The 26607-nt window shown below is 41.1% G+C and overlaps 1 protein-coding gene across 1 annotated transcript in view; it reads right to left on the minus strand.

Annotated features, from left to right (window-relative positions):
• Window positions 1–12271: 12271 nt before the first annotated feature.
• Window positions 12272–26607, minus strand: part of col4a1 (collagen, type IV, alpha 1) — a 38370-nt gene continuing 24034 nt past the window's right edge. Inside the window, exons 19-52 of the mRNA XM_035175252.2 lie at window positions 25773–25833; window positions 25611–25646; window positions 25375–25521; window positions 25173–25256; window positions 24877–24960; window positions 24645–24715; window positions 24312–24503; window positions 23841–24009; window positions 23600–23692; window positions 23269–23373; window positions 23035–23132; window positions 22658–22808; window positions 22434–22547; window positions 22133–22300; window positions 21317–21406; window positions 21068–21220; window positions 20074–20172; window positions 19819–19908; window positions 19525–19664; window positions 18589–18715; window positions 18393–18473; window positions 17664–17762; window positions 17193–17243; window positions 16922–17107; window positions 16629–16762; window positions 16427–16499; window positions 16241–16312; window positions 15817–15945; window positions 15592–15690; window positions 15298–15510; window positions 14986–15163; window positions 14685–14799; window positions 14128–14300; window positions 12272–13907 (exon numbers count right to left, since the gene is read on the minus strand). Of these exons, the coding sequence (XP_035031143.2) occupies window positions 13826–13907; window positions 14128–14300; window positions 14685–14799; window positions 14986–15163; window positions 15298–15510; window positions 15592–15690; window positions 15817–15945; window positions 16241–16312; window positions 16427–16499; window positions 16629–16762; window positions 16922–17107; window positions 17193–17243; window positions 17664–17762; window positions 18393–18473; window positions 18589–18715; window positions 19525–19664; window positions 19819–19908; window positions 20074–20172; window positions 21068–21220; window positions 21317–21406; window positions 22133–22300; window positions 22434–22547; window positions 22658–22808; window positions 23035–23132; window positions 23269–23373; window positions 23600–23692; window positions 23841–24009; window positions 24312–24503; window positions 24645–24715; window positions 24877–24960; window positions 25173–25256; window positions 25375–25521; window positions 25611–25646; window positions 25773–25833 (3957 nt within the window). The 3' untranslated portion in view covers window positions 12272–13825. The remainder of the gene's footprint in view (window positions 13908–14127; window positions 14301–14684; window positions 14800–14985; window positions 15164–15297; window positions 15511–15591; window positions 15691–15816; window positions 15946–16240; window positions 16313–16426; window positions 16500–16628; window positions 16763–16921; window positions 17108–17192; window positions 17244–17663; window positions 17763–18392; window positions 18474–18588; window positions 18716–19524; window positions 19665–19818; window positions 19909–20073; window positions 20173–21067; window positions 21221–21316; window positions 21407–22132; window positions 22301–22433; window positions 22548–22657; window positions 22809–23034; window positions 23133–23268; window positions 23374–23599; window positions 23693–23840; window positions 24010–24311; window positions 24504–24644; window positions 24716–24876; window positions 24961–25172; window positions 25257–25374; window positions 25522–25610; window positions 25647–25772; window positions 25834–26607) is intronic.

Consider the following 26607-nt stretch of genomic DNA (forward strand, 5'->3'; position numbering starts at 1 on the left):
CCTCCCCTCTATTGCTCAGAGGCCTGCAGCTGTTAAATATTTAACATTTCAGAATGATCCGCGTCCGTCTTCCTCTTTTACAGTGAATCACACTGGTTGGCTTGAAAACAAACTCGCCGCTTTGAGAATTAAGCCGTTTATTGTAGGTTATCTTCATACAGGCTGTGAGATACAGCAACGTAGTTCTCTCAACGTGTTAGAGCTGGTGGTGGGTGAAGATCACATACATGGTGTAGTAGGGTAAACTGTCAGCCTGTGCATTCATCAGTCACAGGCTGCCTGTGTGGGTAGAGGAGTAATAGAGTGGTTTTTGCAACCGCAGGAAGAGGAGGATGTGAGGAGGTGGACCGATTGCCAGAGCTACACAGGAAATATCCTCCTCAGGCACTGGACACCCCCTGCGGGACAGACAACTACAACTGTCTGCATCCTGAATCACAAAAAATGCTACAAAACATCTATACGCAGCTCAATGCACCTAAATCTGAATGAATCCACCTACAGACACTGAAACATTCAAAATATAAAACCAACAAATCGTTCACTCAAACTCAAAACACGAAAACAAGTGTTGTCAGCTTATCCTGACCCTAACCATGACATAACTTATATCTCATAGTTTATTAAGACTGAGATCCAGTTATGCTTTTGGCTCTGTGAATTTTAGCAGGTGTTGACAATGTTCTCCAGCTTAAGCCTATTTAAAAAAAAAAAATACTAAAACAAACATCCAACAACCATTAACATCTGGATTTTTGTCCTGAGCGTGAAAGGGGACAAACAGTATTCAAAATCTCAGGTCACATGTTCCAGTAGTCAGGGATTCGTATCGGCTCCAGCTCTAATCAGCAGACTAGCCCCCTCTCCACATAGGGATGTTTTTTTCAGAGAGCTCAAACATTAGAAGCTGTCACCTACCCACCCCGGTGCTGTTAGACCAGAACCACAGCGGCTGCACCTTATTTTTATACAGACTATCTGATGTGTAGTTTGCAGCTGTCAGGGCTACAACAATAAGCCAGTTGAATGCCAACCAAAGCTTTTCGGACTGAGGCGCGGACATTGACGGGAAAAACCAATCTGCGGATAAGACACATGGATCCATTTCACCAGTCGGCAGCTCACATCCTGCTCTGATTCCCAACACAAATGTAAACTACTGGTAAAAGGAGCCTTTTTTTAAGCTGGTTTACGTACATTTTAAAAACCCACATATATGCGCTAATATTTGTGTAATGGGTATTAGTTTCATGTCTTACCATGCTAATAATGATATTGATGATTAACTAATATAACAAACTAATATAACTCAACACAAAGGTAATCTGACACAGATGTGAGTTTTGTGGGTGTGAACCAAAGAATTTGACCAATAAAATGTTTTGACCAATTTATGACTAGTTGAAATGTGAATCACTAAAGTTGTTTCAAGTCATCCTGAGGATATCATAAATGTCTATAAAAAAAATATGGCAATACATCCAGTGGTTGTCGAGATACAGGATTTATCGCTCAGAACCACAGACGTCCGTGTTTTTACAATTTCATGTCAATCCATCCAATGCTTGCGAATCTCAATCTGGACCAAAGTGGTGCATTGTTCAATAAAAGACCACCAGTCAGTCATGTCATTGTGCAGCTTGATGTGGTCTTTTGTTGCGATGAAAATGGGCACTGCAATTTATTTTGAGTCAATCCCAGTTGAATCCACTCAAATACTTTTTTTGTACATAAAAATCAAACTGCAAATTTGTGACCTATTTTCTTTTTCATCTTTGGTTGGAACAACTGGGGATGGGGTCTGAAGTCACAGACGGGGTATAGGAAAGTGCTTACAGACACAGTAATGCATAGTTGGTTTAGATCTTTTCATTAGATCTTTCTGAAAATGACAATAATATGTGCAGCTTTATCCTGTAAAGACACTGTCTTCAACATGAAAGTGTATAGGCCTTTGCAAAGTCTAAATCAAACTTGTGAAAAAGACGACTAAAGATGATAAAAAAAAAATCCTTATTAAGAACATTATACATTCTGCAGTACGGTGGCTATAGGAACAGACAAAAGAGAAGCATTAAGATCTTGATCATTTACTCAATAGTGAATCCATTGTTTAATTAAGATTACCACAATTGATTCAGACAAGGCCTAATTGTGCATATATTAAGCACAATTCTACATTTCAGTTGTAATGATTTTGTAAGAGAATTAAGAGAATGCATGGAATAATGAGATCAAGTCAGAGGGTTCTACTCGAGGGGGGCAGGGAACCTACGGGCCGTGGCATCCAGGTTTTCTTCCTGCAGCCACCACAACACTGACAACGTCTGCTGCCAGTGTCTGACGCTGCAGCACAGCTCTTCATTTACACACATTTACATACACACATTTTATTCGTCCCATTCTCCGTTTAATGTGGTTTCGACAAGATGGCAAGAGTGAGGCCACGTTAATGAATATCTAGGTCCAAACATTATGTGCATGTGCATGTGTAAAAGTTCATGTATGTGTGGGCGGTAAAATGTATGCAGTAAAGGCACATATAGTGCATAGTGTATTAAAGCGATAGGGGGATGTTTAAATAACTTATATGACATTAAATTCCACCCCAAGAATAATCAAAAGACCAACAGCAGAAATGGAAAAAGCTTTGTGTGGAAAAACAGTGTAGAGAAGAGGCAGCGGGTTTACGCATGGCTAGCCTTGTGTACAGAATAAATTATATATCGTATTGAAAGGATATATAGGAGAAAGTCATTAGATATACATTTGCATCTGTAGGCATTTGGGATGTGAGTAATGATGGTCCTGCAGGTTGCGGCCTCCTGAGATGGGCCTTGACAGCGATACTGTGTGGGAGGAGCTTTGATATGCAAGAAACGATCAGAGCCTTCATGTGTGACAGCGTCGAAATGGAAGGATTTACTGCCGCCTTTCACGCTTTCACTCTTCTCCATCAGCAGCAATGCCTTTTCTTTAGTTACACACTGTCAACCTTTAATAAATGTAGACCAGACACAGCATGGCTCTGTCAGCATCAATTCAGATCGTTTGGGAAGTTTCAGTCTGGAAAAGCTCCCAGCCAGTCACAAGGCCTCACATGCATTAATTGCAATAAACCTGAGTCCTGCTGCATAAATTAATTTGATCCTCCGATTGAAATTAAACCGTCAGACATCTCCTCCACACCTCCATCTATAAAGAAGAAAAATTAAAAGATGATTAAGATTAGAACGTTTTTACGAGCTTGAACTAAAGTAGTGCAGAGCACAGAAGACAACGGACATGAACAGAGACAAAATCAAATGGGCAGAAATGGTCACATGACAGCACGAGGAGAGACGATAAATTGCAAGGAGAAATATTAAATGAATAATTTATTCAACCTAGAGTATTAGTCACCGATTAGCTTGGAAAATAATCATAGCATCACTTCCAAAACCATCCCTTTACTTTAGTGTTGAGATTAACTCATTTACTAAAAACAAAAATCTACATTTTGAAAATATGCATCATACATCTAAGCCCTATTTTGCATGACCACAAACTTTTTTATAAAGGAAGCATCCAAGCATGTTTTGTGCAAGAACTATAAAACCTTCGAATGGCTGAAAAGCTCTCAACAGACTGTATATAAAGATGGACGACACCTCCCCATATCCTCCCGTTGTTCAAAAATGAAGCCAAAAATAGAGGTTCAGCCATCTTGCACTGATGATGCCATTTGGAGCCAGCGTCTGTGCAGTAGTGATCTTGATGAACAGCGGCAGCATTTAGGTCCCACCGATAAATGCGCTCAACCAACCCATGAGTCAGTCTCAGCGGTTTTTATAGCGTCAAATAATTAAATTGTATAAGAAAAAGAAAAATGAACGCTTGAAGATACATCTGTGTATCTAAAATGACATAAACCATTTTTGAGAAAAATGTATTTGGCTGACTTTTTAGTTCGACCTATGTCCCAGCACACTAGTGTGGATGAGGTGGGGTTTATGACCTATGCCGTAAGCAGCCATCAGGGGGCGATCAAGATGATATGTCTTCACTTTTTGGGGCCGTCATGTCGTCAATCTTTTTACAGAGTCTATGACAGTAATAAAACAATGATACTCTTTTTTTTTTACGTGTGCTCTTCATTAGTTGGTGGTGAGGCTGTTTGGCCTGAAGCTTGTAGCTTTAACCTCAGTCTTTCAGCAATGTATCATGCATGTAGCCATCAGGGGTATTTACAAGTCCTACTTTGAGGCTCTGTGTGCATGTGGGAAAGTGAAATGGTAAGGGTGACCAGGTCAGGGAGCAAATCACATAGTGGCCATATTGTCGCTTTATGTAACAGTTTGTCAGCTGATGGAGGAGCAGGGGGAGTCCGTGGTGGAGGCTGCAAACATGGAAGTTTCCACAGAGCTCAGTGAAAGGTCAAAGGCGTCCCTTATCTCTCTGGAGGGGATCGCAGTTACCGGCCTCTTTATAGCTTTGCCCTCGTTGCCCATGATGATGGAAAAGACACAGAAAATAACCCAGGAAAGGTAAAGTCTTTAGGGGTCTGTTACATCCTTCATACATGTTGTCACCACAGGGCTCCTGCATGTGATTGTGTGTTTAATCTGAAGTCTCCTGAGACGCTGAAGGACAGCTACGTTCCATAATACTGTTGAGCCAGCATGTGTTGCCATGGTGTAAGCACATTTTCTGACGTGCGCAGACCACTGTTGAAAAACAACTGAGTCCCATGAGGGTCCACCCCCACACACACACACACACACAACAAATCTGTGACAACATTTGTGTCTGCAAGCGTGTGTGCACGTGAGTGTGTTTTTGTTGATGCAGGTGTTACTCTGGCCTTCAGAAAAGCTTTTGGAAGTGTCCATTAACACCACAACAACCCTAATAGTACTGTAAATACTTGGTCTGCTGGTGTGATGATGGCTTTGTTCAATAATTCAGCACCTGCTGGGAAAATCAACAATGCAGCTTTCTGAAAGAGCAAACAACATCGTAGACAATGTAATCGGCTAACCACGGTGTGCACAACACAAATAGGGCACGGCAGATAATGTTCTGTGACCATGGACTGTACAGTATACAAAGATGGATGACACGTCTCCAACCCTCGTACAAAAATGAAGCTAAAATATCCCAGATATGGATGCCACCATCCAGGGTGTCGTATTAAATACAGTGCACATGGTTATATTTGGTTAAATTTGAATGGCCAACATTTACACCAGCTTTGGATCATTTTACTCAACAATTTATCTATATCTCATTAGTTGGTAACATTAGTTGGTAAGCTTTTTTTACCCTACAGTTATAGCTCCTCACCAGTAGGGGATGCTGCAGCCCATTTAGCACACTTACCTCTAGAGTTCCTGCCACCATCTTGCACTTTTAATGTCATTTGGAGCTACAATGTGCACAGTAATGGTCAAGGTGGAGCCATGAAGTCCCGCCAATCGTGAGTCAGTCTCAGCTGTCAATCATGATGTTTCAGCTTTTTCAGTTTTTGTAGCATCCAATTACTAATTAAAACCAAAATAAGCTGAAAAATCTAACCAATCAGTGTGAGAATAACCACTTGAAATGAAAAACGATCTTTGAGAAAAAAATATTAAATGTGTGTTTTTTTGGAGGTGAGCTATACTGCAGCCAGTCACCAGGGGGTGATAAATATGATTTGGCCTCACTTTTGGGGAGCAGTCATCTGATCCATCTTTATATACAACCGATGGCTGAGAGATTCAGTGCAGCCTGTGATGCAGTGTATAAAAGTGAAATGGTTTTGTTTGACCCTCTCCTCTAAAGGTTTACTATTGAACTAAACAATTTGTTTAGTTCAGTTTATTTTGAACGTTCCACTGAGTTGTTGAAGATTGTCAGTGTTAGTAAGCTGATGGAGCCTCAGCCTGAATGGCCTTTTAATTTGTCGTAATTGGACATCTTTTAGTAGGAGCACATTTGTTAATGGTGCTTGAGGTAAGTGATGACTTCACCCAGCATGTAAATGAAGCAGCCAAGTTGTTAAGAGATTCCTGCATCCAGCTTGTAATATTAACTGAGGTAATTTAGCATGAAACACGGTAAAAGGTTATTTACTAAGTATGATACGCTGCTGCAGACTCGTCTGTCCAGGAAATTGAAACGTAAGTTGCGATGTAGTCGTTAAATCACCACCAACGAACACTGTGCAGTGAGCCAAGAGCTCCCCCCCCCAACCTTCAACACGAAGAAGTGACATTAAGACAGATGGCAGTGTCATGCATAATCAATTGTGCATTTTGTCTCAACACATAGTTTAAAAATCATTAGTTGGTAATTTAAATCATGATGTGACAAGACCATGCAGCTCAAGACAGTGTTGCCATCACTTTGGGTCATCATGACGGAAATATTGGTCGGTCATGGGTGAAGTGTCTCAGTCGCCATGTTGATCCGCATGCACAACGATACAAATCATTTTCAACGAATCACGTCTGTTCTTTATTGATGTATCTGGTTCAGGAAAAGTTGGGTTCTCATGAGAGTGTATTTTTTAACTATGAGTCTTCACACCCTTTGCTGCTGGTGTTCACACAACACCCACAGTCCTCCCCTCCTACTCTGAAAGAGCAGTACTCACCACTCCTTGTTGGTGTGAAGACTGGACCGTACAGAGTGTTCCTTGTTTTCCTTAGTTCAACACTTAAATTGTGAACTACATTTACAACCAAAGAAGACATACATACATCCAGAGTCATGGCAAAGAACATCCTGTGTGCAGATAAATAAATTAAAAAAACTACTGTATTTTCTATAATTATTAGTCAACAATAAATAATTGAAGGAGACATATGATGCTCATATGCAGGCTCATAATTTGGGATATTACTTGAAAGGGTTAACATGCCCTAATGTTCAGAAAACAAATCACTTTTCTCATACTGTCTATTGCTGAAGGTCCTCTTATCAGCCTCTGTCTGTAACACTCTGTTCTTTCTTCTTCTTTGTTCGGTTTATTGGCGAGTGGCAACCAACGTCAAGGTGCATTTCCACCATATGTAACCCTTTTATTTTAGCTTCTGTCTCTCTAAGGCCCCCCCCTCCCAATAAAGCCCAGTCTGCCCTGATTGACCAGCCGGCCAACTCTGTTGTGATTGGTCAAGCGCACGGAGGAAATGTCGGCCTCTGCTCTCACTTTGCGTTGCTTTTTTTTTTGTGCATTATGCAAATGTGGGGCAAATGATCGCACATGACATCACAATGGCAAGAAAGTATGTGTCGGACTAAAAACCAGGCATTTCAGGAGCTTCACTCTCACACAGCGTATTTCTTTTTTTACCTTCTTTCTTCCATCTAGCAGATTTGTCTCCAAGGACGGTGTTTCCATGGTTCCCATTTTTTGTCTGACTTCCACAAACATCACGTCCCATGTTCGCTCTCTGTTCCCAGGCCGAGACTTGAACGATCCACGACTGCCAACCATCTGATCACACTGACGGTCCAGAAGGGCCAAACAGACAGTCCTGTGCTCACTGCCAGTCATTGTACCACAGAGCGGCCGTCCTTAATGCTTCACTTCCCCCTGAATCTGAATCCAGAAACAAAACTTAGACTGTTTCAGAAATACAGTTATTGAGTGTTAAATGAGAAGGTACATTTATTGCATTAACTGCTTAGCCTAACTTAACATTATGTCGAGAGCATAACAGGGAGATTCAGCAGTTACTGCAGGTTGCCCTCCAACCTCACAGTGACGACAGGATTTCAGGAAGTCCCTGCTAAAATCCCCGTAAAAACCCAACATGACCGTTTTACACTTTCACATTTGTAAAGATTAAACAAACAAGATATAACATGTATATTTAAGAGCTCTGTGGGTGCTGCCAGGCAGATTTTGTTCTCTTTGGACAGAATAACAGTCTCTTCCTGTTTCAAGCTAAGCCCACCATCTGCCGACTTGAGCCCTCACCTATGTATTTTCGCATGAATTAAGACGATGACAGTGAGAGACTTATGAAGAGATCTTTACAAAAATTTCAATTATTTAATTGAGAGGAACAAAGAGTAAAGACAGATTGAGAGCTATACTGACATGCCTCCCACAGACGCACTCCCACTCTTCCCCTCTCACCCACGCACTCTCTGTTACTGTGACGTCCACTCATCCTTTTTACTCCTCCGCTCGGCTTGCGGAGGCGTTCTGTTCTCCTCTCATTCATGTGCTGCCATTGCTATTTCCATATTTCTGAGTGGACACTGTGCATTGACTTGAAATTTCTGTGGAGGAAGAGGAGGCCGATGAGGAGGATGGAGGAAGCACCATGTTTGGCTTCATCCGAGCACAGCGGAGTAATGATCCTACTGAGATCACGATCAGATCAGAGCCAAACTCTGCTGACGGGCTAATTTCATCTGTGTTTGAAATACTGAAGCTAGGAACATAAACAGTTAACATAAACTTAGCACAGTTTTATTGTCTGAATTGTCCTTCCTCCTCCATGTTAGTGGATGGGACATTATATACTCTGCGTTTTTTTTCTCAAATTTTGTTTCTCTCTTGAATTTTGAAAGGTGATGATAGTATTGGCTCTTCTAAATTCTATTCTTCAAAGCCGGAACACATTCATGCTCCACATTCGCTGGTGTTTTCACAGAAGTTACCTGATAAGACGTCTCTAGATGTGGTCATTTCAATCCCCATTTATCTCAACAAGCATCAGGGTGAGACATTTGCAGACAGTTCACTGCAAACTGACCATCACTTCGTTAAATCCGACAGACTGACACACAGGATTGCAGCATTCACCAACGTACAGGAAATACTGATTGTTTATATCCAAGAGGCAGAGAATGGGAAAAGCTGATTGGCTGCAGGGATAAAGGTTAAATACATTAAAGACGTTGTGAATGTGTACAAACTGCAATTGATCGACATCAGCCTCCCAACTTTTTATTAGGTTTGGTGACTTTACACAATCTTTACACTGTAAAACGTTTCACTCACCGTCCAACTGACTTTGAATTTCAAATTTATGTGTTGTTTTTAACCTGCCGGAATAACTAAAGACAACTGGGAGGCTGTGCAGGACTTTAAAATACACCAAAACACCAAATACAAACAAACTACAAACATAAAAAATTCAAATGCTGTCCAACCAATTTAAATGTAATAGTTAAGTTTAATAGCAGCTGTAGTAAAAGGACTTATACATAAAAGCCACTTAAATCAAACTAAAGAGTTCTTACTGGCAACTGTCAGCTTACCAGTAAACAATGTGACTGGTGGAGGTGTTGACCTACTCAGCTTTAAATTGCACTTCCCACTCACAGTCCATTTTTACTTTGTGTGTGTGCAGACTCGTGCACATTCGTGAGCCTGTTTGTTTGTGAGTGTTCGCCCTGCATGGCTTCTGTTACGTTTTGGGTTGCGTGCTGTGTTGCAAGCTAATCTGTATTAGGCAGAGCTCAGGTCAGGGGGGTGTGGTGGTGGTGGAGGTGGTGACCTCTGCGCTTGATCCATTGAGGAGAAAGGTCACACTAACCTCCTGGCACATTCCCAAACTGTATCGTAAACATGTTCTGGAAAACATGTAGTAAGTTGTAGGAATGACATATTCTAATTTAGTTCATGCAAGAGGCAAGGCCAGTATTTAAAATGCAGGTGTTTATTTCATTTCATTTCAACGTCGTATGAGCGAGAAACAGTCATTACTCAATTAATATCAGTTTTATTATTATTATGTGGTAAATTCCCCTTTATTTGATTATTTACTTTTCTCCACTTGCAACTTCCCGGGCAGATTATTGCAGTGAAGTTTTACCAGCGTAAATCCCAGCTCTCTGACGGTGATCCCCGCCTTAACTCGGGTCTCAACTTAACGGTATCGGCAAACAACCGATAGATTAAAACACTTAAAAGAGGTTTTGAACTCTAAAGCCCCTGAGCAAGGCTGAGCGCTGACCCTAACACATGGCATTGATGTGTTTATTTGCACGTGAATTCCAGTGATTTATGTGCTTCAGATGTCATATCTGTATTATAAATGACATTCAGCCCTGTCTTTCTGTTTGTTTGTTTGTTTGTTTGTTTGTTTGTTTGTTGTCAGCAGGATTACGCAAAAAACGACTAAACGAATTTACACGAAACTTGGTGGGAGGATGAAACATGAGCTGAAAATGAACTCATTACAATTTGGATCAACACAGAGAGAAACAGAAAAAACTTGTTCAAACAAGAAGGATTTGTTGCAGAATATAAGGAGACTGATGGGCACTCTACCGTGTGCCAGTTTTTTCTTTTGTTGGTTTATTAAAATTTAGCAAGATTTTGCCAAAAATACTGAACCAATTTCCACAAAACTTGGGTGAAGTGATAAAGCCTGTGCTTGAGAAGAACCTATCAACGTTTGGCATGGATGTGGATGAAGGGTCGGATCCAGGTATTATTTTTAAATTTTTTAAACTATGTTTTATGACAAATAAATCAATGAGATTATCAGACCGCGTTACTTTGACTTTTCTACTATAAGAATAAAACATCATGTGTTGCATTGTTCGGCCTTTGGTGAAGGTTAGCACTCCCCTGATTGCCACTCTATATTCACCATAAAATAATACATTTGTTTGTTGAGCATACAGCGTACAGTACATTTCATGGTTAAATGCTTCCATGTTTTAAATTGTTTTTAAATGAATTACTTTATTGACTCAGTCACTTTTCTTTATTTTCTTTCCAACAACTTATTGGCTTATCTGTTCCTTTTAACTGACATATTTTTTACTCCTAAATCAAAAGACTGCATAAAATGTCTAAATCAATATTTCAATCCTAATAATTTGTTATGAGACACAAACTACTGTCGAATTGATTGATACCTGTTAATAAGCATTTCCAACAATGACGACTAAATCCAACTTCAACAAATTCTAGAAGCATTTTTAATCACATCTTGACAGAAACAATGTATAATACTGATTTGGATTTGAAAATAAATGTGTCTATTGTCTCTTGAGTTACATTTTACCACTTGTCGGTGAAAATAACCTTTTCATAACTGCAGACACCTACAGTAAGTCTTGCAACAATGGTCTTGATCGTGGTCATTAGGCCTTTGCTCTCAGTTGCATCTGTCATTTGACCACTTGACCTTTCTAGTGTGGTGCACCATGCTCTGTGACTCCCACCTGGCACTGGCCGGTCGGAGGTCAAGGCCTTGTTAGGCATGTTGATGAAGATAGTCAGGGGTCAAGGCCCATGTTTCCCCGTCGAATGACAAGAGAGGAAACAAGGGATAGGATTCCGGTAATAGATGAAAGACGAGAGTGGAGATGAAAGGAGGGGTTATCTGTTTCTCTGCGGAGTGTATCGATCTGTTTATGTTTTCATGGGGTGAACGGGTTTATTGGCCACCGTCCCAGCAGAAGTGCTGAGGTAGTGGCTGCATTGCCCTGTGGAAGTGTTGGTGCAGAGGCTTGAGTTCAAGATAGATCCAGGCTCGGCTCGCGCTGTGTTTTAGAGAAATAATGGCCAATGACAGTAAAACCCATAAACACTGTGGGCCGGTGAATCAGCCAGATGGAAAGCTGTGACACCATGAACAGTCAGCAACTTATTTACTAATCGTGCTTGTGCTGCCCTCTTGTGGCCGTTTTTGAGGTACTTTTACTTTCATGCTTACAGACCCAGTAAAACTAGAAGGGCACTTAAAAAGCACATACCTCCGCGAAGGCACAACAGTCCCATAAAACCATATGGCACACACTCATATCTATCAGTACCCAAAACATGCCTGATTTTCATTATCAAGATCCATGAACTATATCCTCTGAGAAATTAAGGGAAATGTAGAAAAACATCCTTGTACTGTTAAAGAAAGACTAAATCCAAGATTTAATGGATTCTTCCCTGACCCGTGCTGCATCCTTCCACCAAGTCTTCTGGTAATCCGTCCTGTAATTTTTGCGTAATCCTGCTCAGTAACGGACGAAAAAAGAACCTGCTTGGCAAACAGCTTTGTGTGCACCAAATTGCACTTAATTTAATTCATTTAATCCATGAATTAGGCCCATGGAAATTGGTAAAAAAAGATCACCCCACAAAAAGTTTTTGTATGAATTCACCCAAAAATTCAATGGGTTCTTTCTTGGCCCATGTCCCATCCTTCAACCAAGTTTCTTGGAAATTTGTTCAGTAGTTTTTCACCTAATCCTGCTGAAAAACAAGCAATTTAGTGGCAACCACGGAGCAAAAGGAAAAAAAGGGAAAACGCATTTTGCGAATGAATTAATACAATTATTCTACAAATCACTTTATTGCAGGAAATACACAGTATGAGATCCGGAAAATATAAAACGTTGATGATGTGTGTTTGGTTGTGTTTTATAAGAAGATCATCCCCACTGTTTGTTTTATGACGGCAAAACATGCTGATACTGTGTTTAATACTTCATGGAGCATTTTATCACAAACAAGCACAACAAATATAAACAGGTTATGGTCAGTGTAGGGTAAAAGTAGAAAACTTTGCATCTTGTCAGTTGCTCTGAAAGGGGGACACAGAAACTAAGTTCTCGCATAACACAAACCTATGTTAAGACCTTTTTAAAACACGCCAGCCTGCAGAGACACTTATAAATACAATCCTCCTCATCTGTATGAGTTTGACTTGAATGTGCAGCCGTGACATGAAAACCCTTTCCTACTCATCAAAAATAATTTCTGCATAATATTCAACAGGGATAGAAACAGTCATTCACAAACGGGAACAGTCAAGTACATGAGCAGAATAGCATGTTATGTGTAAGTATACTGTATATATATATATACATGTGCATTTCTTTGGGATCGGAGATCAGAAAGATTTGGTTCATTAAATGTGGGAGGAGTAAATTCTTAAACACGCAGCTGTTACATACAATGTTCTGACAGAGAAAAGGTAATTTTCTTTCTTTTTTTTGGTCTATTTCGTTGCCTTTGCAACAATTTACTGTATATGCAAACACACGCTTCACTTCCAAGCAGCTCAAACACACTCATGCCTATACACTTACGTACACACGCACACACACACCTGCTAATGCTATTTCAGTGCTGTTTTGTAAGTTAGTAAGGCGCCGGTTGTCGGATGTCAGAAGCACGGTTTTTCGGATCAATGAAATGTCAGATACTCTCAGATACACTCAGATATATTCTCATAAATCTTATAAATAAAAATGGAGCTAATAGCACACAAAGTAATTCAATAATAACCTGAGGAGAGTATGTTGAACTATGTTAGAGAGGAATGCATCATATTTACAACAGGGTGATTGTGATTGAAGTGTCTGTGGGGGCAACACGTTGTGATTTAGAGCTTCAGTAACCAGTGGTGAGTCCCATCCTTTACATTAGTAAATAAGGTGTGAAAATCTATAATATGAATGCAGCTATATCTTTGAAAGCTGTGGCACTTGTAGTGAAGGAAACTTTAAGAGGAACAAACTGGAATAAGGCCGATAAGTACGATTCAATAGCACCTGACTTACACTAACAACCCTTTCCAAATGAACACTCATTTACCAGTTTAGTGGGCATGTACTCAGTGCAGTGGTAAACTGGGTGCCATTCTTTAAAGAAGCATTGTGATCATGTTAGTTTTTTCTGCATGGAGCAAAAGGCGGCTTAGGTCTCTGTGTTCTGGTTTGTAAAAGTTTGATCTCTGGATTTCTGCAAACCACGTCTCCATCCCTCTCTCCTCTCACACACGCAGGGAAGTAGCACCATCCTTTCAAAACAGGAAGTTGAGGAACATCGGTGTACGCTGTGTCACTCGCACGTCAGGATGGAAGACTCGGGCCTTGGGGGAGCTTATGTCCTCTTCATGCACACCTGACAGCGGCTGATGTGTGTTCTGAGACTGCCTGCTTTTAGTGTCGTCGGGACAGGTTTCCTGGAAGAGAGAAAAACATCAGTGCTCTAACTATAAATTGAGGAATCTCTGTCTTTTTGTATTTCGATTTCCTCGACAACAACTCGTCTGATCAACCTCAAACTTTGCAGGTGTCCAAGAAATGAAGTTGTTTGGTCGAGCAGTAGATGCGAAATTGAAAATCAGCTTCTACCTTTACATTATTGGTTACAATGTCTGGGTGCGAGTGTCTCTGCCTTACGTAAACATCTCATCATCTTCGATGGTGGCGAGCCAGAAGCTGTAGGAGTTGGCGTAGTAGTTGCAGGTTCCACGACCGTGACACTCGATGAACGGAGCGCTGCGGAACTCCTCCAGACAGGAACCTGGAGAGGCCAGAGCCTGACCTGAACCCTCAGCACCGGCGCTGGTGTGCTACACAAACACACACAATAAAAAACGTCAGCAGAACATCAGAGAAGGACTTTTTTATTTTTATTTCAGGTGTTTCTGTTGCAAGAGGCGGGGTCAAATCTCTCCTGCCTGCTCTGATTGGATCATTGAATTAATTCCCCTTGTGTTATAAACTACTTTTGCGAATATAAAAAACAATGTGAACTTGTATATTTGCATATATATATATCAGACATTTGCTCATAGTGGAGTAAAGGTGAAGAGTACCTAAAAATAAATATATTTAAATTAAGTACAGATACATGAAACATGTACTTAAGTACAGTCACTAAGTAAAAGTACTTTGTTACATCCAACCACTGCAAATAGTTTACTTGCACTCAGACCTAATCCTGGGAGTCTTACCATGACAAAGGAGTAGCCAATCCACAGAGAGTCCCAGCCAAGAGGGCACTGAGGGATCATGATGGACTGACTGTGAACTGCTATCACCATGGCTGGAGCCTCACACACAGAACACCTGTATATACACACACACACACACACACACACACACACACACACACACACACACACACACACACACACACACACACACACACACACACACACACACACACACACACACACAGTACAGTATGTTGAGTGTCACACAGGTATTGAACAAATCTTGCACAGAGCAGTGGGGACAGAAATATGAACGTACCTGCTGATGAAGGGTTTGATGCCTTCACCAGTGATAGGAGCCATGCTCATGGGCATGGGCTCGGGGGAGGTGAGCCAGTAGGAGTAGTCGTTACGTGAGGCAAAGTTGCACACGTTGTTGATGTTACAGAACAGGAAGGGCATGGGACTGAACTTTCGTAAACAGCTGCCTGCCGTACCTAAAAGAAAAACATGGCACCATGAGAAAGATAAATTACCTAAAAAAACTCCCCCTTTGTGCATGGTATATCATTTCAATCTTGTATCTGTGCTTATTTTTTATTTTCCGGTAATTTTATGTTATGTTTCTTACCTAAGTCCTGTCCATGAGACCGTGCATTGCCTTGTACGTAGAGCAAGGAGTAGCCATCATATATGAGCGATGTTCCCTGAGGACAATATGGCACCTCCACTGTTTGGCTGTGACGGGTTACCAGAAACCCATGCTCCATGGAGGAGGGGCCAGGTTGACCCACTTGACCTGGAACGCCGTCAGGTCCTGGGGGGCCCGGATATCCCCTGGGTCCTAAAGATATTGAGTAATTAATAAGTTGTAAAAGTTAAAGCACAACAAAACAACATCTTTATCCATGCAAGCCTCTCTCACCTTGTGGCCCTGACAGACCGGGCTCTCCTTTGCCTCCAGCCTGACCGTGGTATCCAGGAAGGCCGTCTTCGCCTTTCAGTCCAGCAATACCTGTCATACCTGAGAGGAAATACCGAGCACGATGAAGCGATTAGAAAACTGGATGTGGAGCACAGGTGAGCAGAAGAAAACAGTTGGATCACAGGGAGATTATATGAAGGGATGTGTTTGAAATCAAAAAGTCACCTTGCAGTCCTTTCTGTCCAGGGAACCCAGATGGCCCCTGTGGTCCTGGAAGACCTTGAATTCCTGGGAAGCCAATGTCTCCTTTAATGTAGGTGTGGGGCCCAGGGGTACCAGGGGGGCCTTCACTACCTGAAATATACAACATCAACCCTCTTGTTATCTTCAAGTTTACCAACATCTTTTACTCTTGTGGTCAAACACCAGCAATCTATTCAAACAATTCAAACACCAATGAACATTAATGCATACAAAATGTGTACAGGAAATTGAAAACATTACATCATGTTAGTTTTATGTTTATCTAGTCACTGCATTTTATTAGAATAATTAAATATGAAGAAAAAAGAAAAGATTGAGAAGTATACAGTACAACATGTTGATATCAGTTGGTTTACACATTTTGAATATAAACATACTGAATTACCTTTTTCTCCAGTGAATCCTCTGTCTCCAAACTCTCCTTTGAATCCAATGTCCCCGAAGTTACCCTTTACACCTAGAGTTAAAGATTGAGTGTGTTTTATCTGTTAATTATCACCATTAACACACACCCTTACAGACATACTGTAAGTTATACACAGACACACTATATCACACTGTATATAGTCACCTGGGAACCCTGGGACACCATGTAGTCCCATCTCTCCTTTCTGTCCATCGATACCTGGGAGTCCAGCTTGTCCCTGTAAGAGACACAACATGTGTCAATCTCTGCAGCTTTAAAGATGATCTTACTGCGCATGTATCAGCTATCTCTCATCAGAAAGCACCATGAATGATAAGTATAGTAAAAAAACCGCCTTGTGACCTACAGGATTTCCAATAAATCCGGGGTCACCCTTCGTTCCTGTCTCTCCCTGGTAACCAGGGAGACCCTGATTTCCTCTATCTCCCTTTTGTCCATCTCTGCCTGACACACCACCGGGTCCCGGTGCTCCTGGGGATCCTGTGTGATAAAGACATTCAGATGATGAGGAGATATTTAAAAAAATATTTTTATGCAATTGTAACGGCAGCTATGTTTTGTGACACTAACTTATGTATATTTGGGAAGCAGGCTCTTATGTAATGCAGTTTATTGGCATGTCAAGTATTCCACAATTACCTGCTTCTCCAGGTTTTCCTGGCTCTCCCGTAACTCCCTTGGGGCCCTCGAGAGAGATACCTTGGACTCCCCTCTCTCCTGTCTCACCATGTGGTCCCTGTGATCCTGAAAGTCCCTTATCACCTTTGATACCAGGGACTCCAGGGTGACCTGGAGTACCAGGGAAGCCAGGACTACCTTTGTCACCTGGAAAAGGAAAGAGAAGAGGGTCACATAATGAAACTCTGTTAAGCTCCAGTGATGGATGAGTTATTCGGATCAGGACTCTTACCTTTGCCACCAAAATCTCCAGATGGCCCAGGGAAACCTCGGCCAGGGAAACCTGCAGAAGATAAATAAAATTAAATATATTACAGGCAGTTTTTTGTGATGTCTATCAAATATTTAAGCCTACGGGTAGTGTTCGACAAATTTCTAAAGGTTTTTTCCCTCCAGTATTTTTTTCCAAAACACAGTCAGAAAATAAATAAAATTCTTAAAATTTGTGTGATGTATTTATCTTTGAGAGGATTTAATTTAAGGGTTTCTATCGCACCTTTAAAGGGCCTTCACAAAATGAAATACAACTGCAAAGTGATGAAACGTGAGATCATCCTCAGAAATCCAATAAAACAAAATAGATAAAAGAACAATAATAAAAACAATAAAAGAACATCATGAGAAATACAAATATATAATTTAGTCAGTACACTAACAGCTGATCAACAATTCAGTCATGCAATTTACTTCCTCTGACACTAACCTGGCTCTCCTCTCTCCCCTGAGGATCCTGGGATGCCATCCACTCCATGCTCTCCCTTCTCTCCAGGAACACCAGGGGGTCCCTGCAAGCCGCCTTCACCTGGAGGAGAACATTCACACACTAACTGTCAGTGTGTGTTGGGCCAACACAGGCACAACATTAGGCCGTTCCTTGGGACAGTTATATGACTGGAAATCTGGGAAAACATGGCAGATGATCTTGAAAGTTTCTCTTAACTTAAATTCTAAGCGTCTTTCTGAGATTTCTTCATATCTCACTGATTAGTTTAGTTTCTAGTAATTTCTCAGACTGAATTATCTTAAAGGTTCAGTGTGTAGAATTTAGGGCCATCTAGTGGTGAAGTTGCATGTTGCAGCTGAATACCCCTCACCTCACCCTCCCCTTCCAAACATGAAAGAGAACCTGTGATAACCTTGAGTTGTCATAGAAACCGCTCCTGATGAAAATATCGAGTATTTGAATATAAAGGGCACATTGCTAAATTTAGATGAAACACACTAGTGAAAACATCACTACGATTATTTTATATTTAATGTCAGCCAATAGATCCTTTTGACCTAAATCTTACACACTGGACATTTAACAAAAACTTATCTCTCAAGGTTAACACTGGGAAGCTCACGTTATATTAAACCTTGAACACATCAATTAAATCTTTGCTGTGGCTAAATTGTGAGCAGTTGTCTGACGAGCTAATTAAATACGTACCGGGACGGCCTTCACGACCGTGCTCGCCTGCTGACCCAGAGAGCCCAGGGGTACCCTTCTCACCTGGTCTACCTTGCTGACCTGTACAACACACACACGTACACACACCACTATGAGAACCACATGACGTATGATTATAATATCTATAGCTCTGCTTGTAGACAAACAGGATGAATGTGACAGAGGGAAATCCGACCTGGGTACCCGAGGCTTCCATTTTCTCCTTTGGAGCCTTGCAGTCCTGGTTGGCCGGGCATACCCTCAGGACCCTTCTGACCCTTGTCTCCTGGTGTTCCTGGAAATCCTGGCTGACCTGAATGACCCTGTGAGGGGATAGGAGGAATGCTAAGTAAAGACTGATGATTGTTGAGTGGAACAAGTCAGCAGTAGATGTTGAAATAGCACAGGGCCTTATAAATAATTATAAATAATAAAAGACTATCAACAACTATCACAACATCATTTTCATCAATTTCAATATGACAAAAGCTTATTATTTATATCAATATGATATTTATGCATTGTGCGAGCACAGTGAGGATGTGTAAGAAATAATTGATAATTTATCAAGTGTTCGTCAATGTTTGCTCATGAAGAAGAGCTTTAACCTTTTAACTTTTTAAACTTTTAAAAGTGTAAACTTCAAAATTGAATGATGCATCATTGATCACAATGATTATTGATATGGATTTTGGGCTATATTGTCCTGCCCTATGTCGAAAGAGCAAAGTCAGTATATCGGGAAATATTACGTTTCCTGCTCCGTCCCTGTTGGGCATAAATTTACATTCTCCTAATAACTGTCTATTTTCAGTATGTTCTGTTGCATCAAATTTTCAGTGGATACTTGTAGTGGAGACTTTTCTGTGTCGGTTTCCCAAAACAGTTATAAACATGAAGTCTGTACATTCACATGTTTGACAAATACTGAATCAAACTGAACTTTTAAGGAGCCAGAAGAGACTATAACTTAAAAACACCCTTCGTTATGATGTGAAATTGAACTTATATATTTGAGGATGTTTGATGTTACTTACTGAAAGCTGCTTGGAAATCTTATCCCCCAAAGTTTATAAGTACAAATTCTTGGCGTTTTTACTTAAATAATTATCTTATAGACAGGGGGTATTACCTTTTCTCCTGGATGTCCCGGGATCCCAATACCTGGATCACCAGCTGCTCCCCTGTCTCCTTTCAGTCCATCAGTGCCTCTGAATCCTGGATGTCCCGATGTGCCAAAGTCTCCTTTAGTACCTTTTGGACCCAACACACCTGCACAAACACACACACAAGCAGACAAAATGCAGCCATTTATAATGAGTTACATTAAACTTGCATTCAACATAATGTTTCATACAAATGAATTGTCAACTTTAGCTTTTGTACAATACACATGAGAGATATTTCATATTAAACTCGGTTTTACCTGGTATTCCCATCTCTCCTACACTGCCCTTCTGTCCAGGTTGTCCCATGCTGCCAGGCTCTCCAGGAAAACCAGGGTCTCCTTTGTTACCTAAGACATATCAGTGAAATTGAAAGATTCATATTTTTGTACTTAATTCAATTCGGGGAGAATGAAGCAAAAATGTATCAAAATAAATCAAATGAGTAGGGTGAAGAGATATGAAGTCGACACAGTTAAAAATGTAAGTTTTTTGCATGTGGTCACAAAGGTCACCTGGTTGTCCAGGTAATCCAGGCTCTCCATCTTTGCCTGGCATACCAGAGTCTCCAGACAGGCCACGGTGGCCCTTGTCTCCGGTGACGCCAGGGTTACCTGATGGGAAAATGTTGTTACTTAAATATATAAATAAACAGAATGAACCATTGGCCTCAGGGTTGAGCCGAATACTCGGTTTGAAACAAGTATCCGGTTTGGATAATGAACTTTTACGAGCATGAGTACCAATCAGAGTAAAATTTGTCAATATCCGTACTCGTGATGAATGAAAAAGTTCACAGCTACACCTATGTAACATCATTATCTATGATCATATATTCTCAGCGGACAGAGAGCCTTGCGCCATGCGCCATGCACGGGCTCCACAGGCCGAGTCGCGGTACGCAAAGCCCCGCAGGACAGAGAGCACACGGAGCGAGCGCTTCTCTTTCTCAATCACTCACACTCACACACACCACATAAATAACATTGTGTTTTATTTTATGTAGAAATTAAAAATACAGCATCCCCCCCAAAAAGAACTACGACAGGTATTAAGAAACCCTGTGTTCAGTCACACACACACACCCATATCACTGTTTAAATGTATTTTTTTTAAAGTTGAGTAAGACTTGTGGAGTTGAGTATGTTTATGAAAACCTGCATTTTACTTAATACTTTTTGATACTGTGTTGTGTTCATTGATTCACTGAAGTTTATTCACTGAAGTTTATAAAAAACTTGTTGTGAATAGTTCTCTTACTCTTGTGATCAAAAACATTGATCTGAAGCTCAATTCTAAGGCTGTTCTGTAAATAGTGTTCTTATAAACAATAAAAATACCAACTTCCAGTTGAAGTCCCGCCCCTTCCGAGTACGGATACGGATAATTTAGTTTGTTGAACAGAAACCGATAATGGTGTACTCGCTCATCCCTAATTGGCCTGCCTGTAATATATCTCTATGATGGATGTACTCGCATAGATCTAAATGCCAGTATTTAGTTTTGTACCAAAGTCTCCGAGGTCTCCCTTCTCTCCCTTCATGTGCTCCATGTCAACTTCGGTCATGTTCCCTGGAGGTCCCTGAAGACCTCGCTCTCCCCTTTCTCCTTTAGGTCCAGACTGTCCAGTACCACCTCTTTGTCCAGTGATACCAGGATCACCTGAGATGAAGAAGAAAAAAATATTTCAGCTGATAAATCTGAGAAAAAAAAAACAATCACTTACACTCCATGACTTAGACATTTGGTCTTCCTCACCTCTCAGACCAGCAGATCCAGGTGTACCAGCTTTTCCAGGAAATCCCTGTATTCCCGGTGTCCCAATGACCCCCATTTCACCCTTAGAACCTAACAACGAAAAAGACACATGGTTATTTATTACCATAAATTAAAATAATCCAACATGAAAAAACCAATACAGCTTCCTCAGGAGTGTTTTTTTCGCCTAAAAGTCAACTCTTCCTTTTCTTCATGTCAAACTGAATGGTGAGTTCAACACTCAACATTATATATTACTGCCACTTAGTGGTGAGAGTGATGTATGTATTAAAAAAAGGAAATTGACAGTAACAATAAAACTTCTCTTCTTCAATAAATTATTCTCAATACTTCTACTTTGCTATACTTTTGTTCTATTTAAAATGTCTGACGCTTAAACCCTCTCTGCACAGATGTTTCACAATAAAAGCCTGCAAGCAGGTCAAAGGACATAATACCACCCTTACTTTGAAAGCTTTTAATGTGAAACATGTGCAGGAACTACAAAGTTGTATTAACAATGGTTCACCACTGATCACAAGCACAGCAAAGTAAATGCATTGAAAAGATTTCAGGGGAAAAGTACCGTTTCCCTGTTTAAAAAACATAAACTGACACTAGATTGATGAAATGACTACTTAATAATTGAATGCTCAAGAAATGTAAATTATGTTGATTTTATTAGGGAATTTAATTATTTACAAGAAAAACTAGAAAAAAGAAACACTGACGGTTAAGATTGCAAATCACTGAAAAGGTTTTTAGATTTTGTTTTCTTCTTTTCTTGTGTATGTGTTTGCCGTTTGTCCGTCTTACCTTGGCTTCCTAACAGCCCGTCCCTGCCTGGCAAGCCCGTTCGCCCTGGCAGTCCTTTGGAGCCCGAGGGTCCTGGGAATCCGGAGGCTCCCTTCTCTCCCTGAAGTCCCGGCATGTCCAGACCAGGAGTTCCAGGGTAGCCTCTCTCTCCCTTTACACCTACGCTACCTGTTCAAGAAATATAAACATGTTTTAGGGATTTGCACAACACAAACTAACAGTCAGATAAAGAAAATCAATATTCCCAGTCTGAAAGACAGACATTTTGTTTGGAATGTTTGGATTTTATGTTTGTGCTCACCGTGTGGTCCGGGCCCTCCAGGTTGTCCCTGTGTTCCAGGCGCTCCAGTTGAGCCTTTTCCTGGTTCACCTGGTAAGCCAACCAGTCCAGAAGGCCCTGGGGGTCCCATGTCACCTAATTTTAAAGACCAAAGGAAGATAATATAGTGCTTGGTACTGGAGATAAGCCTTTTAAATCTGCAGTACCAACAATATCGAACCAGGCTTCACAGTCGCCTACAGTACCTGTGATTCCCTGAGATCCAGGAGGTCCCGTCTGCCCTTCTTGCCCAGGAATACCATGTGGTCCAATGCTACCCTTCTCTCCCTGGAAACCAGGAATTCCCGGAAGGCCCTGCAAACCTTTTGGGCCAGGAAGACCACGCCCTGGTTCACCCTGCAAGGTGTACAAACAATTACTGGCTTGCATCATCACCATCTCTGGCCACATTGTTTTTGACATTTTAGTCTTTTAGTGTTTGAATTTTAATGTTATTGTACAACGATAAAACTGTAAGACTGATGTATTTGTTCTGAAGTAACACATTTTCCATGGTAAAAGACCAAGATTAATTGTAATCAATTAATGAATAAAAACATGCAACAAAACAATAACTGCGCACTTTTTGTCCAGGTGAACCAGGTTGTCCACTGAAACCGTCCTGTCCTGGTCTTCCTGGCTCTCCTGGTAATCCTGAAGCTCCTGGAATTCCACTGATTCCTAGAAACATAGATATACATTTCCATTTCCTACATGTACTTATTCTGTATCATGTACAGTTTGTTTACATTTTCTGTGTGTATGAAATGTTTGTGATGCATGAAGTGATGAATGGGTTTAACATGGAATAACAAACCTTTTGGACCTGATGGCCCTGGAAAACCTATTCCATAGGATCCTTGTTCACCTTTCTGTCCAGGGAAACCTGGCAACCCTGCATCTCCCACCAAACCTCTGTCCCCTGCAACCAACAATATGTTTAACAGTAAACAGGACTAACTGCCATCAATCGTTACAAATATCTGAGCATGTTTTTTTTGTGATTTCATAATCACACTCTGCTCCTCCATTACAGTTAAAATGATATTTGCCTTAACAAAGACAACATTTAGTTCAATGACTTATCCTCAGATTTTTAAATAATGTTATGCAGAGGAGTATAACTACAAATATATTGTGCTGCTCACCTTGACCTCCAGATCTGCCAGTTTCTCCACGTGGTCCAGTTACTCCCTGAGGTCCTGGAGAGCTCACACCCACACCTGGCTCCCCTTTTGCACCTTGGGGGATGCAAAGTGAGCTTTAATAATAAACCCATTTGTAGTAGCTGTGTGAGTATGTGTGTTTCATGTGCAATGTTGACATACAGTCTAATATGAGTTCTCTTTAACTCTTTATTTTTATAGTATGTGTATATCCCACACATACCTAGTCCTCCAGAAGCTCCAGGAATTCCTGGTCTCCCTGGACTGCCTTTCTCTCCAGCCTCTCCATGTTGCCCGATGCCTGGAAGACCAGGAGGACCTCTTTCTCCTGGGGTTCCAATACGACCAGGGTCCCCATCAAATCCTCGCTCACCCTTAAGGCCGTCTTTCGCCTGAAAGCGAGATTAGAGAAAGGGGAGGTCTGATCTAGTTTTGCTCTTGATCTCCTGTATGTTCACCAGATGGTTGTTAACTTAATGTTCTTATGAAAAGTTGTGTGTGAAAGTAGTGGATGTCAAAACCAAAACAGCTAGTTGTTAAAAAAGTGGTGTAGAGTTGAGGTCCAAAAGTTTATTCACCTGTTGGGTTTTTTGTTTTGTTGGTCCTTTTTAAAGTCATCAGTTATCACTAGGGATGCTCATGTTGCCCTGATATCCTGAGTAATTACGCACTTAAACCACAAACACAAACTTACAGGTTCTCCTTTGAGGCCAGGTACACCCGGGAGGCCGTCTCTCCCTGACTGTCCATTCACTCCTGGCTGCCCCTGTGAACCAGCAAAACCAGGAAGACCTTTGTCTCCCTTCAGACCAGGAGCTAGGGAAATGTCGCCAGGCTCACCAACAGCACCAGGAAGTCCCCGCAACCCAGAATGGCCCAGAGTACCCTGCACAGGTCAAAAGAATGTATCATGTACTGAAGAAAAATATCAGCGAAATATTCTGATATCTTTGACGTTCTCAAGTTTCTTCTGTGAAACATTCAGCTTGGATGTCATCTGAAGTGTCGTAGATATTGTTTCACTCACAGGTCGTCCAGGTTGTCCGGGAGTGCCTGACTGACCCTTTTCTCCTTTGCCTCCAACTGGACCGGGTGGTCCTGCCAGATGAAGATGGATGAATTGAAAAAGAGGAAGAATAAGACAGAAGTGAAGTGGTTGTAGAACATTTTCAAACACTCACATATTTAAAAGGCAAGCTACAAATTCTGAGTGCCCTGACTTTTAGGCTACGTCAACTGAATGTATCAGTTTCACTCACCATGCTCTCCCTTAGGCCCATGGGGACCAGTTAATCCAGGTGGGCCGAAAGCCTCACACTGAACACAGGTATCTCCTCGGTCACCTGATGGCACATAAACTCATGTGTTAATCACGTGTCGTCATAGTAGACTGCACATTTTGGTCCGCTGAAAGACCCTGGTCCGTGGCATCTTTCACATCTGTTATTTTGGTTCAGGATAAACTAAAAAGTCCAGAAGTCTACACCAAACAAACCTGTTGTCAAAGTGTCCATAATCAGTTTTGTTAATCAGCAGCAATTGTGTTTTTTCTTACCTTTTTGTCCAACTTCCCCTTGTAACCCTGGAGGTCCAGCTGGGCCAAGATTACCTCTCGTGATGTCACATTTACTCGAATTAACTGTTCGTCCATGTCATAGCACAGACACAACACAGAAACACATAAAATAAGTCTACATTTAATGGAGGCATCACCGTGGTTTCAAATATTCAAATGCTTGTGGTACGATGAGACATACGTGGGAGTCCGGGTGGTCCAGGGGGGCCATCGATACCTGGTTGTCCTGGAGGACCAACCAGAGACTCTCCCTCTATACCCCTCTCTCCTTTCTCACCCACGTCTCCCTTCTGACCCCTCTCTCCTCGAGGCCCTTCACTGTGTCGGCCTAAGGTACAAGAAGAGAGCCAGCGTTAGTGTGTTATTCAGATTAGCATGTGTCATGTGTATTACATTGAGTAGACTGTGCTATTTTACCTGGTTGACCTACTTCTCCCTGAGGCCCAGGGAAACCTGTAGATTAAGAGGAAAGCCAAAGGTGAAGGAAACAGCGTTATTGTGGGATCCAAGGATGGTGTTAATGCATATAAGTCCACATATAGTTTGAACATATGAAGGCTTACTGAGACCTCATTTTACCTTTTTCTCCTTGTAACCCAGGGAGACCATGCGGACCAGGAGGGCCAGGGGAACCGTGACCCTAAAAGGATAATTATATAGATTAAGGATTCATGTCCATTTTTGTTTAAAGATGTTTAAATCTCACTTCACTGATCTACCTGAACTCAGATCAGTTGACTGCATAACTGTTCTCCACATAATGTTACCGTTACTTTTGTACTGGTGCAAATTATATTATATATTATATTTAATTAATATAACTCTCTGGGATAACATCATGTACCTCAGTGACTATAGAATAGGTTTTGCCATTGTCCATTTTAAGGGAAACAAGTTAGAACTGTGCTGCCCTTACGTTAGGCGGCTTGTGAGAGACATTTTGACAAAATGGTAAAAACAATTGAAAAGCAGAGGCCAAGAAATCCAGAAGTAAATTAACACTGGACTGTAAATCTGTTTTGTCTCTGATCACACTCATTGTATGAATGTGTTGCATTATTAACCATGTGCAAACATTACGTCACCATGTAGCGTACTGACAAACAGGAGTTTAAATGTTGTAACTGATTGGTGAAAGTCTCCGTTGTAGCTCAAGCTTCTTTAATTCTGGAGCCCACATTCACTACAGTAGCATTTCTTTTGTAAAATGATCCCTTCCAGGTAATTCCCTACTTCTATTTAAAATAGCTTATTGTGCCAAACCTCTGCTTTTTCTCTGGCATGAGATTACGTCTAAGAATAGAAAGAGTTAACAGAATGGTCAGAATCGTTTTCTTATGTTAATTTGATCAATAATTTTGCCCATTAATATCCAATTAGATATAATTGGTCAAGAGAAAATCTGAACCCATCA

Source organism: Hippoglossus stenolepis, chromosome 13 (genome assembly GCF_022539355.2).
Source record: "Hippoglossus stenolepis isolate QCI-W04-F060 chromosome 13, HSTE1.2, whole genome shotgun sequence".
Taxonomy (NCBI): domain Eukaryota; kingdom Metazoa; phylum Chordata; class Actinopteri; order Pleuronectiformes; family Pleuronectidae; genus Hippoglossus; species Hippoglossus stenolepis.